Here is a 13657-nt window from a genome sequence, read left to right on the forward strand (position 1 = left end):
GTTTATTAGAGACCAGTTTATTAGAGACCAGTTTATTAGAGACCAGTTTATTAGAGACCAGTTTATTAGAGACCAGTAGAGTCCAGTGCAGTTTCCTGTCATGTGATCAGGTTCCTGGTTTCTTTAGACTTTGGTTGGAACCATTTTCAGCAGTGAATTAGTCCACATCTGGAGCTGCACTGTGTGTGTGTGTGGGGGGGGGGGATCAGTCAGCTGATCCTGTCACAGTCGCTCAGTAAAGTAAAAGCTTGTGAGCGATCATCGACAGGAAACAGATAGAGCTGCTTGTTCTCCCTGAACACCCCCAACCACACACACACACACACACACACACAAACACACACACACACTCACACACACACACACACACTCACACACACTCACACACACACACACACACACTCACACTCACACACACACACACACAACCTTCGTCTGCTTTTCCCATCGGCCCGGTGGCGAACACCTTTCAGGAATCCATGAGGTCATGGGAAACGAGGCTGCGCTGAAAATTCATAACTGAGTAGTTTATGTGCGTCGAGCTCTCCGGTCGGAAACATTACACCGAGGATCTGACCGCCGTCCTGCTCGCCGTCCTGCTCGCCGTCCTGCTCGCCGTTATGAAGTATGAAACGACTCTTTGTGCTCCCGCACAATTACCCAGCGTGATTAAAGCATTAATAAAAACATCAGGCCTTATCAGACGGACGGCAGAGGGATTTGAACTCACTGGAGTTTGTCGTTTCTCTGCTTCACTCTGACGACGAGGAGAGAAGAGTTCAAACTCCTGCTCAAAGATTCTTAGAGTTAAAACTGATGATCAAAACAGAGAATCAAGGTTTCAGAGAAATGTACTGATTAAATTAGATGTTAAAGATTAAAGAAGAAGAAAAGATTGAAATGATCAGTTCGGATGATTCATCGTCACCTGGTGGAATTCTTTCAATAGAAGCGTGTTTGTTTCAGTGTGTGTAGAACATTTATCGGAAGTCATATCGTCAACAAAGTTATTGCATGTTTTCCTAATATCGTGCATACATGCAGTTTATATAATACACATCTGAATTCTTGGATTTAAAACATAAGACACGTCATGCGTGTCTCTTCAGCCAATCAGAGTAGAGCTGTGACATTTTGCAGTGCTGGATGGAGTCGGAGAAAATGTTTAACCAGCATGCATTGTGTTAAGGCCAGCATGCATCACGCTGAGTCACCTGACCTGAAACCTGGGGTCATGTGACGCTGCAGCTCAGCTGAAACCTGACAGTAATTCATCTGAGCAGCGAATCGCAGCGTGTTCACGTCCAGTTTTTAGAGAACGGTTCATTGTTCCAACTCGATGTTTGACGAAGCGTCGGCCCGCAGCTGCTCGCTGACACTTTACTCTCTGAAACTAAACTGTCAGTTAATCGCCGCCGCTCCTCAAATCTGCCTCCGCAGAGAAACACGTGTTTCCATTTGAGTCTTCAGTGTGAGGTCGAAGGATGTGATCTGCATCCGATCTGCTTCCCACGCTGCTGTGGACGAGGGCGAGGACGGGCGGGGACACACCAGAACAAATACGCCTGAATACTGAGTCCGTTTGTGAAGAGATTCTTTAGTTCATGAGAGAACAATCTGAACATTGAGTCTCTGCAGCTCTGCACCGCTCCTTGCACTGTTCTCCTCAACATGTGTTTCCCATCGCCGCCTCTCCTCGCCCTCGTCCCCGGGCAGCGCTCCATCAGCCGCTCCTGCTGGGAATTGCGTTGGCCCAAACTAGGAAGTGGGGGAGAGTGGAGGAGGGTGGGGGTCGGGGGGGGTGTGATGTGCTACTTGGCACTGTGTTGCTCAGAGGGGCGGGACCGCGGTCGGTGGGAACCCGAGAGCCTCGTGAGGAGGTGAGCGGTCAGGACGAGAACTTCAGGGAACATCGGTGCTGAGTGTTGGATGAGGGTCAGTCGACATGAGACCGGGGGGAGGGGGGGTGTTCAGGTAAATGAAGGGCAGACTCCGCCCACAAGGAAGTGAGCAGCCAGTAACAGGAGAGCGACAGTGACAGGTGTGGTGATGTCACTGCTGAGGTCACAGCGGTTTATACACAATAACAATAAGTGACTTCACGATGTGTAAATGATGAATGAGAAGCAGCTGAAAGACGTGAGCCTGAAACCTGTGAGGAGACGACTCAGCTACACAAACTACAACACAAGAGAAAGTGTGAAACCATGAAGAAGAATCTCTGACACCTCTCCTCCTCCTCTCAGGTTACTCCCGTAACTCCAACAGCGTCTCTCCTCGCGGCTACGTGCCGAGCTCCACCCCTCAGCAGTCCAACTACAACACCATCACGTCCACCATGAACGGATACGGAGCGGCGGGGATGACCAACCTGGGCGTACCTGGATCCCCCAGCTTCCTCAACGGATCCACGGCCAACTCTGCTTACGCAAGTGAGTAACTTCAAAATGAAAGGAACCACTCACCTGGTGTTTGTGTCATCAGTCACCTGAGAGGCAGCGAGTAGAACGAGTCCAAACTGTCCAGTGTTTTCACCAACAGAACCAGAACACCTCTGGTCTGAGGAACCTTTCACACCTGATGTTCAGCTTCAGACTGAACCGAAGAGTCTGAAGCTCTGAAACAAACCAGGTGTGAAACTGTCCTCAGTATATTGTCCTGTATTAATACACCTATATGTAATATAGGTGTATTAATACTGTGAAGTGAGTTCAAGTGTTTCGCTGCAGACGAGTCGGTGCTTCAGGTTTCAGTTGTTCTGCTGCTGAAGCTGATTAAAGCATCTGGAGTCGACGCTGCTGCGGCTCAGGTGTGTTTCAGAGACGGTGAAGTCTGAACTCACCCGCAGGGGACGGCTGCGTTGTTTTGGCTTCTGTATCAAAGCGTCGTTTAGCTAGTGAGCTCCAAACACGTCTTCGTGCCAGGTGATGTCGTCCCAGACGACTAAACAAAAGGTGGACTCACATCTCGCCTGGCTGAGCTTCAGTTTCCCGCTGCTGAGGGTGTGTGTGTGTGTGTGTGTGTGTGTGTGTGTGTGTGTGTGTGTGTGTACACTGAACACATTGTTCACCTCCCCCTCCTCCTCCCTCTTCTCACTGTCCCCCTGTCCATCCTCACCCTCCCTCCTCCTCCTCTTCTATAAACTCACTAACATCCGTCAGCTGAAGCTCTAGAAGGAGGAGGAAGCAGAGTTACATTCCTTCATTTTCAGTTTCATCTTCAAACCTCGAATCATTTACAGATTCACTGCTTCATTCAATCTGTGGACGCACTTAAAGGGACAGTTCAACATGTTCTGCTTCTCTTCCTCAGAGAGGCGTTCACGTGGATCATGTTCACAGTCGCAAAGCTCCGCCCACACGAGTTTCAGCCTCTGACTCACAGACTCGTCTAAACGCTGCTGGTCTCGTTTTAGTTTGAAAACTCTGGACTTGTGTTTTAGTCAGAACAGAAACATGTGGACGAAGTTCTGATACGGAGCTAAAACGTGGATCTCACCGAGGTCGATTTATAATGATAGTAGTTAGCCTAGCTTAGCATAAAGACTGCAAACGGATGGGAAACTGTTCGCCGGACTCTGCCCAAACACCAGCTGTTGTGAAGCTGACGAACATTTGTGTCTCTTTTAAAAATAAAAAGGTTTTAATTTGTAAGTTAATTAGTTTGGTTTTTATCTGATCATCTTGAATCTGCAGCTTTAAGTCACATGATCATTTCAGTCACATGATCATTTCAGTCACATGATCATTTCTATGGAATCAGACTCAAATCAGTTCAGTTGAAAATAATCATTATTTTACTTCATTTGTGAAACAGATCCAGAAACTTGACTTTTAAATAAACGTGAGATTTTATTTCTCTGACACGACCTCCGACCAGCTCTCTGGCTTATGCTAAGCTAAGCTAAGCTAAGCTAACAATGCTTCCAGCTGTGAAGTAAATGAGGACAGATCTGAATCCATGTGAACGAGTTGAACTGCTCCTTTAATCAGAACGACACACACACACACACGTGTGGAGTTTGTGTGGATGAAGATTCTCAGGTTTGTGTTTGTTGAAGTTATGGATCAACTTTGTCAGATGTTCAGATGTTTGTGCTCCGAGCTTCTTCCTCCAGACCTCGGCCCCATGAGCCAGGGACACATTCTTCCTCCTCATGCTCCAACTCTTCTTCTTCATCCTCCTCATCCTCCTCTTTCTCTTTCTCTACCTCATCCTCCTCTTTCTCCTCTTCCTCCTCCTCATCCTCCTCTTTCTCCTCCTCTTCCTCCTCCTCATCCTCCTCTTTCTCCTCCTCTTTCTCCTCTTCCTCCTCCTCATCCTCCTCCTCTTCTTCCTCCTCATCCTCCTCCTTCTACTTTTCCTCCTCTTCATCATCGTCCTCCTGCACGATCCACCTCATCTCTGCCGATCACTCACCCCCTCCTCCCTCCGTCCGCCTGCTCGTTACGTTCTCTGTAGGTTTACCCCCCCACACACGTCTTCCTCACCTCCTCCTCTTCCTCTTCTTCCTCTGCTCCCATAGGCCCTTATTCATTCTCTCCTGTCCATATGGTTTCTGCAGTCAAACAGAAGAGCGCCTTCGCCCCTGTCGTGCGGCCACAGACCTCCCCGCCCCCCACCTGCACCACCACCAATGGCAGCAACCTCCAGGGTGAGCATCCCACCCCCCACCCCCTCCCACCTGTCAGCACCCGTCCTCGTCCTCGTCCCACCCGGACACGTCCGCAGACGTCCAGTGTGAACGTGACGATTTCGAGCCTCCGGTTCAAAGTTGATCCATAACTTCTGATTTCATCTGTGACGTTAAAGTTTCACTGAAGATTCTTTATTTCACTTCCTCCACAAACGTTTTCAACTTTATTTCTTCAAACAACGTTTAGATTCATTTGAGCGAACGCTCACGTTGGTTCTGATTCTGTGTCTCTGTGTTTCAGCCATGGCCGGTCTCATCGTCCCGCCCATGTGAGGATGATAGGTTTGGTCTGACTCCTCCCCTCCCTACCCCAGCACCGATGGCCCCGCCCACCCGAAACACCGCCACAAAAACAACAAGAAATCCCTCCCATCATCCCTCGCTCCGCCCCCTGCTCCTGGTAAAGGGCCCCGAATCTTCACCTGTCACCACGGCAACAGTGACGACAACAACAGCATCCAGCTCGTTCTGTTTTCTGATGATGTCACAAAAGTCAGAGGCCACGCCCCCTCAGTGGAGGTCGGAGGTCAGGGATGTGAACTGTGGGCAGGGCGGGGGCGGGGCGTGCAGTAACATTTAACAGGTTAGTTTGAGTCGTGGGCGGAGTTTAACCACTGTGAGACAGGAAGGAGGCGTGTCCACCGGGAGCTTCACATTTAAAGGGCCAGTCCACAGTTTCTATCTTTGAAATCTTTTGTTTTCAGTCAAACTGATCCAGATTCAGTTCAGATTAAACCTGAAAACAGAACTTCATCTGATCCACAAACATTTAGACTCAAACCTGAAACCAGAAGTGAAACCACGTTTGTTTAATTTCATCTGGAAACGAAGAAACACACCAAAGAACCCCGAAAACGAAAAGAGTCCAAAACAATTAATATGAAAGATTCACATGATTCATATCAAATCCTCCTCATTGTCGCTCTTCACTTCAAATGAGACGGAGACGACGGGTCAGATTATTAGGAACCAACATTTCAGTGTGAGTGAACAGTTGAAATAATGACATCATCGTCCTTTCTCTGGTTGGTTGGTTTCGTGAGTCGTGGTTGCCACGGTGACGAAACGTTCACTCCTCATGAAAAATCGGTTTCAGTGTTTTTCAGTAAAAGTTTCTTAACTCCACCTGAATGTTCGACGCGGTGACGAACTGAACCAGAGCGTCGGTTGAGTCCGGTTGTTGCCGGCGGGTCAGAAGTTCTCGGTGGACACTGAACCTGAGTCGGGTCCAAAAAACCAGGAGGAAACGTTTTCCTTTTCAAATCTGGAAAATAAAATCCGTCAGACGGTTTCCAGATTTTAATCTGAGATCCTGAACTTTTTCCCACAAACCCAGAGGAGCAGAAAACTGATCCACTTCTTTTTTTCTACTTTTTGGTTTCATCCTCTGAAGAAGGAAACTTTTCTCAGATAAAGAACGAACACAAGTTTTCTTTCATTCTCACGTTTATTTTCGACGTCTCTGGTTTTTGAATCAGTTTATTTGTTCTGTTCCGCAGCCGTCGAGTCGTAGAACCAGAAAAAGCTTCAACACTTTTATTCACATTAAGGTACCAGGTTTTCTTCTTCTTCCTCTGATTGTGCTTATTTTCTATGTATTTATAAAGTTCCTTTGTGATTTAGGCCTGAACGATAGTCTCAGATATATATGTAAACACATTTGATGTCTTAATACCTTTTAGATATTGTAAAAAAAGTGAACAAGTGAGAGGAATTAACCTTTTTGTAAAAAGAGAACAAAAAAAATACGTCATGACGTGGTCTCCCTGTTTTTGAAACAGGACGTAAAAAAAAACGCTTTCATCACTTTTGTATAAAAATGCTTTTCCGATACGATATTTAACTTTTTGTAAACAGCATCATTTGTGTTTCCCCTGGTTCTTCTTGTCCTTTGTGTATTATTGTGAAATGTATAATCATGGTTATTTCTTAATGCACTATTTTCGTTGGGGCACTTAATAAGAGCAATGCATCCGAGCAAAAAATTTAAAAAAGCTAAAAGTTTTTTTAAAAAAGAAGAAGAACGATATGCACCGAGACGTTTCTTTTCTGTCAGAAATCCTCGTCGTGTGAACGTTTTCTATTTCAGAAGCTTCATAATATTCCACCACTTTTACTTTTGATGTGTAGAAGACGATAATATTTTATCCATTAATATGAAACTCAAACCTGCTCGTCGTGTTTTTAAAAACAGGCGTCAGATTTTAAAACCAGTCACTGATCTCAAGGAACCTTCCATCGATGTTGTTGTTGATGGTGCTGTTTTTCGTCGTTGCACACAATCCAGATCATTTACTTATGCAACTGTTTCCTGTTCCGTAACGCCAGCTGGTCGTCCACCACGGGGACGTCCTGTTTGATGCCTTACGATCGACCACTGAGTCTCCGCTGCTGTTTTCATCCTTTAGCTCCGCAGCGTTTACGTAGAACGTTTTCACTCGTCCAGTCGCTCTCCAGTCAAACTGAGAATTTTATTTCCTGCACCGAATGTTCATCCCTCAAAATAAAAAGCTACGTTCAAGTGTCCGATCGCAGCCGCAGGTTTTACTAGAGAATAATTATCACTTCTGTTTGACTTAAATATGTTTTAGCATCGTCACCAGAAATGACATAAAACATTTATACTGAAAAGATCTGTAAATAAATTACTGTCACAGCATCAGTGTCAAACCATGAGAAAGATTCTCAAACTTATTTTAACTAATCTGACGACATTTCGTTTGTAAAAATTTATCCAAAACTGGTCAAATTCAAAAATCCCAATCTGAGAAACATGTTTTAATTGAAATGAAAAGATTTAAATCTGGACTTATATCTTTAAAGTAGATATAGATTCCTGATCACAGACAGTGAAATCAAGAATGAATCCACTTTCATGTTAGAAATAGTCGTTTTTTTTCAAACTGTAAAGAAAGAATCAAGAATCATCTGTTTCTCCGTCATAAAAAACTTCGACTTCTGAAGTTTGAGCTGATTCAACTCTGACTTTATGCAAATTCAGCTGGACGGAGAAGTGTCTCTGCTCGGCGTCGCTCAGACAGTGAAAGGAACCTGCAGAGGACAGCGACGCGTCCGTCCACGAACCTTCAGCTCGTCTCCGTCAGCTCGATGATCAAATGTCTCCGTCGTAGAAAGTTTCTTCTCTGCTTTTCAAAGTTACTTATGTTTGACTCCAATGTGAACGAGCGCAGAGGAACTGCATCTTTGTGAAATATGAAATATATCATCAAAGTATATTAAAGCACAATGTTTAATTAATGTCTTTAGAATACAGACGGGGGCGACACCTCCACGTTCTTTCTTTTTCTGTCTCTGGCCATGCTGTAAATTGATGCATGTTTTTTTGTTTGGTATTTTCCTGTGATCCAGTGCTTTTTGTACAGAAACAGTCTAATAAAGATTAAATTTGGCTTGAACCTGAGCCGTCGAGCGTCTCATCAATCGTCAGGAGAAAACATTTCATCTGAAACTGTGGTAGATGTGTTAGAGACAAAAACTCATTTACATTGTTCCGTGATCGAGTCATCATTTTCACCTTCATCAAAACATTTTGTAATTTTATGATAAATGAAGGAAAACTGGTCTCGAGTTTCAGATTCTTCAGATTCTTCAGATTCTTCATGTCTATCGATTTAAAATAAAAGATTCTCTGAGTCAATAAACAACAGAACAATCATCAAAAGACTGAAAGTTATAAAATAAATACATTTTCATCAATAAAACATATTGATGCTATCGATGGGGGGAGGGGACCAATCAGGACAAGGACTCTGATGATTGACAGGTGTCAGTCTGTGGATTTTAAGAATGAACAGGACAAACATCTAGTTATTTTTAATTCAGCTTTTATTCTGACAGAGACTTCCTGTCAGAGGAAACGAGCTGAGACAGTTGATGAATAACATAAAAATAAAAAATAAATATTATCATATATAAATATATTATATATTATATATATACAGGATCAGGTTCAGGATCAGGATCAGGATCAGGTTCAGGATCAGGATTAGGTTCAGGTTCAGGATCAGGTTCAGGATCAAGATCAGGGTCAGGATCAGGTTCAGGATCAGGATCAGGATCAGGTTCAGGATCAGGATCAGGTTCAGGATCAGGATCAGGTTCAGGATTAGGTTCAGGATCAGGTTCAGGATCAAGATCAGGATCAGGTTCAGGATCCGGTTCAGGATCAGGTTCAGGATCAGGTTCAGGATCAGGATCAGGTTCAGGATCAGGATCAGGTTCAGGATCAGGTTCAGGATCAGGATCAGGTTATGGTTCAGGATCAGGATCAGGTTCAGGTTATGGTTCAGGATCAGGATCAGGGTCAGGGTCAGGTTCAGGATCAGGATCAGGATCAGGATCAGGGTCAGGGTCAGGATCAGGATCAGGATCAGGGTCAGGGTCAGGATCAGGATCAGGGTCAGGATGTGACCCGAGCTGCTCACAGATCAGATCTCAGTGTGAACATCTGTTAACATCAGGTGTGAATCAGGTTCAGCTCTGTTCTCCATCATCACTGTACGGTCGTCATGACAACACTTCCTCACACGTGTTGAATAATAAAATGTAGTAAAACTTTCTAAAGTTTGAATAAAAAAACTTTAATCATTCAATCGTCTTTAAAAATTCTTCTTCTTCTTCGTCTGCTGTGGTTCAACAGCAGCGACTGAAACAGCTCCACCTGCTGTTCACCAGCAGCAGAGGAACCAGCACACACACACACATATATATATATGTATATATATATATATGTATCATCATCATCGTATACATGTCATTCATCGATATCTACACGTGTATGTACATGGAGGCCTCCTTCTCCTCAGGAGGCGGGGCCTCTTTACACCTGCTCCCTCCCTCGTCTGTCTTCGTTTCCTCGTTCAGGATGTTTGTCTTGGCTTCGCTCGACTCTGTGACTTAATCCCTCGCTGCTATTGTTAAACATTTCTGGAGCAAAAACATAATGAAAACCAAATGTGTCGGAGGAGCTTCGGGTTTCAGGCCTTTAACAACGTTACGTTTCCAGCACGTCGAGGCCAAATAACTCACTTATGTTTCCCTTGTAACTTTACGCCAAACATGAGATCTTTGCTTTGTCAAACCTGGTAAGTATCAAACCAACTGTATCAATAGGAAAACAGTTTTAATAAGCATTCCCTGCAGGCGGGGGGGGGACACCTCTCACCTGGAAGCTATTAGAGCCGACAGGAAATGGAGGCAGAGATCGAGTGCTTCCCAATAATGTGCGTCCCCCCGGACAGAGGAAATATGTAGATTCATCATAAAACATCTCGCAGAGAAACAGAGGAGAGACAGCTGGGCACCTCCAACATCACATCACACCAACATCTGCGGACGAGCGGATCACGTTTCATCGCTCATGTCACAGCATCGAACTGTAAACACCGTCTCCAGATGGACCCTATGGAAGATCGGCCCTGCCAAACAAATACATGAAATAAATAATTATGTGAAAGTGATGCAACGTGTCCAAGTTACAACATTTTGATTTAGTGCGTCGTAATTTTAACCTAGTGTGTCTCAATACTGACTGATAGTACTCTGAGTACCTTGTACTTTTATCATGTCTGTCCTTCCATTCGTCTTATTATCCTTCTGACGGACGGATTTATTCTTCGTCCTTCACGTCATCGTCCATTAAATCTAGAATCTTCCTCGTCTCCATTGAAATTCCTGAAGCGGTGCGATCATCATCAGGACGTCTCAGAGGCCGAAATCAGTGTTAATAAATCAATCCCCGGCCCGGGTGAGCTCGCCGCCGCCGCTCCCCCGGCTGCTTGCTAAACAAATGGATTCAGCATGTTTAATGAGGGCGGGGGGGGGGGGGGGGGGGGGGGGGTAACTAATACCTTTAATGATCTCAGCAGACCAAAATCCTGGCACCCGCCCAGAGCCGGCGGCCGGGGAGATGTTTTGGACGGAGCTGCCACGGCGGTCATGGATGAAGATGCTCCGGTGGCGTGGCAGATTTACGTCCGAGCGCTGGACACGGAAAAGGCCATGAATTAGGAGGGCGGTGAAACGGGCCACACACTGACATCACAGCCCGCGGACGGAAGGTTAAACGGCGTCTGGGGGAAGTGAAGTGATGATACAGGCAGACGAGGGTCTGGGAGCAGGACGCTGTTTCCCTTCGTCGGCTGTTTTTAAATTTACTGAACCTTTAAAAACGCTGCGTCTCCCCGGTGCTGCGTTCGAGTCCTGAGGCCTGAGAGAGGACGCCGTGTGTCAACAGGAAGAACGTCCCGCTTTTTAAATAAAGACTTTAAACTCAAACTTTGTCCAACAGAACCACGAGGAACCTGCAGGAGACGCCAACATCTCAGGTGATCTCACGTATACCTGAGATTTATATCCAATTATTATTATATTTAAAATACTTCATGTTCACTGTAGTTCTACAATGATCATCTGCTCTGGACCTGGAGTGGGTCAGGTTCTGGAGTGGGTCAGGTTCTGGAGTGGGTCAGGTTCTGGAGTGGAGTGGGTCAGGTTCTGGAGTGGATCAGGTTCTGGAGTGGAGTGGATCAGGTTCTGGAGTGGGTCAGGTTCTGGAGTGGATCAGGTTCTGGAGTGGGTCAGGTTCTGGAGTGGGTCAGGTTCTGGAGTGGAGTGGATCAGGTTCTGGAGTGGGTCAGGTTCTGGAGTGGATCAGGTTCTGGAGTGGAGTGGATCAGGTTCTGGAGTGGGTCAGGTTCTGGAGTGGATCAGGTTCTGGAGTGGGTCAGGTTCTGGAGTGGAGTGGATCAGGTTCTGGAGTGGATCAGGTTCTGGAGTGGGTCAGGTTCTGGAGTGGAGTGGATCAGGTTCTGGAGTGGGTCAGGTTCTGGAGTGGATCAGGTTCTGGAGTGGATCAGGTTCTGGAGTGGGTCAGGTTCTGGAGTGGGTCAGGTTCTGGAGTGGAGTGGGTCAGGTTCTGGAGTGGATCAGGTTCTGGAGTGGGTCAGGTTCTGGAGTGGATCAGGTTCTGGAGTGGAGTGGGTCAGGTTCTGGAGTGGAGTGGGTCAGGTTCTGGAGTGGATCAGGTTCTGGAGTGGATCAGGTTCTGGAGTGGGTCAGGTTCTGGAGTGGATTATTTTCTATGTATACTTTATATAATTATAATAGAAGTACAAACACAGAGAATATAGTACTAAAATATATACGTGTGTAAATGATTGTACGAGGATGAAAACTGTAATAAGTATTAGTACAAGGAGATATGTAAATAGATGTATACAAACGTGTATATATAAACTCTTGAATGTTTATATGCAGATGTACAACATGAATACATTTTGATTTTCTGATCTGAGCGACTACATATCCCATCAGGCCTTGGGGCTCCTCAGGATCGACCAGGAGGAGCTGGAGAATGTTGCTGAGGAGAAAAACATCTGGAACCGACGTTTTATTATGATAGAGACATTAACCTGTCAACATCTGCACCAGCAACACATCAGGACTTCATGGACTGTGGGACGAGTCCAGAGGAAAGACATGAGGACACGAAGCTTCACACTGAGCAGTGAAGAGCGAGGGAAGAGTGAAGAGTGAGGGAAGAGTGAAGAGTGACCTGCATCATGGTGGCTGTGGCTGAGCGGTAGAGCGGTCGTCCAAGTTCGATCCCCGGTCTTCCCATCTGCATGTCAAAGTGTCCTTGGGCAAGATGCTGAACGCCAACCTGCCCAATAGAACAACAAAAAGTGCTATAGAAGCACTGTGTGTGTGAATGTGTGTGTGAATGAATGTGTGTGTGTGAATGGGTGAATGGAAAACTGTAGTGTAAAGTGCTTTGAGTGTTCTTCAAGACCAGAAAAGCTCTTTATAAATACAACCATTTACCATTTACCTGCTTCAGCTTTGTCCTTTGTTTCGTTGACGCTGAAGCTTCATGTACAGATTCGACAACACGTCGACGTCGATGTTATTTTCACGTCGGCTCAGCTGAAGCAAAGTTTCCAAACGTTTCCTCATGATGAGAAGAAAAATGCGTCTTTGATTCCACGGAGCTGAAGTTGCATCACAGGCTTATTAAAGCCGTGGACGCTGCACAGACTCACACACATCAACTCATCACAACACTTTTATAGGATTCGAGCCTTCACACAGCAGCGTATAAATATTTACCTGCAGAGCGTCTGACTCCATCTGTCCGGCGCCGCTCGGCCCTCGTCGGTTTCCCACCGGGAGCCGTGAAGACGGAGCAGAGATCCGGGCTGACCGAGACTCTTATTAAAACAATGAAGCTCATAATTATCCTGGAATTCCAAAGCAGTGCTATAGTTGTAATGAGGCCACACAGGAGCCGGCTGATAAAGAATGAATGTCATAAATAAGCCATTAGACGGGCAGTAAAAAGAGGAGGACGTAAAAGAAAAGACAACAACGCTGAAATGAGTTCAGACACGTCTTGTTGTCTCTTGATGAGCATTTGAAGAAGTTTCTATTTTCAACGTTTCTTCTGTTGTGAGTCAAACGTGTCACATGTCAAACTGAAACTGGAGCGTCCAACATGGAGGACATTCCCATCAGCTGCTTTATTGTCTCTGTGGTCTGTGGACCTGTTTGATGGACGTGGACCTGAAAGTAAGAAAAGACCCTTTGAATTAATTTAATTTAATTTTTCCTCCTCATTGGTTCAGATCGTCCGAAATCTCAAACTTCACCAGTTGTGACGTTTGTTGACGACGTCCAATTATCGGGGACAAAGGACAAAGGTGTAAAAAGTGATTTTCCTTTTTAATCAAATTGGAAAAAAAATTCAAATAACAAATATAAAAATTTTTAAATATATAAATATATAAATATATAAATATCCAAACAATTTACAAAAGTAGTAAAAAATAAAAAATAAGGGACAAAGTTAAAGACGTCGAAACGACTTCACTTTACAAACCACACACAGTTTATATATACACACACATACACAACAATAACTACACAAATAAACTATCAACA

At 45.1% G+C, this 13657-nt stretch overlaps 1 protein-coding gene across 7 annotated transcripts in view; it reads left to right on the plus strand.

Moving 5' to 3' along the window:
• Window positions 1-5116, plus strand: part of LOC109643982 (transcription factor COE3-like) — a 117893-nt gene extending 112777 nt beyond the window's left edge. For 4 of the 7 annotated variants that reach the window (XM_069531468.1, XM_069531466.1, XM_069531463.1 and 1 more), the window contains 3 exons: window positions 2247-2432; window positions 4526-4654; window positions 4938-5116. In XM_069531468.1, coding sequence (XP_069387569.1) covers window positions 2247-2432; window positions 4526-4654; window positions 4938-4969 — 347 coding nt within the window. In that variant the 3' untranslated portion in view covers window positions 4970-5116. The remainder of the gene's footprint in view (window positions 1-2246; window positions 2433-4525; window positions 4655-4937) is intronic. The other 3 variants (XM_069531465.1, XM_069531469.1, XM_069531467.1) reach the window with 2 other exon arrangements.
• Window positions 5117-13657: the final 8541 nt, after the last annotated feature.

This window comes from Paralichthys olivaceus, chromosome 9, assembly GCF_024713975.1.
Source record: "Paralichthys olivaceus isolate ysfri-2021 chromosome 9, ASM2471397v2, whole genome shotgun sequence".
Lineage (NCBI taxonomy): Eukaryota > Metazoa > Chordata > Actinopteri > Pleuronectiformes > Paralichthyidae > Paralichthys > Paralichthys olivaceus.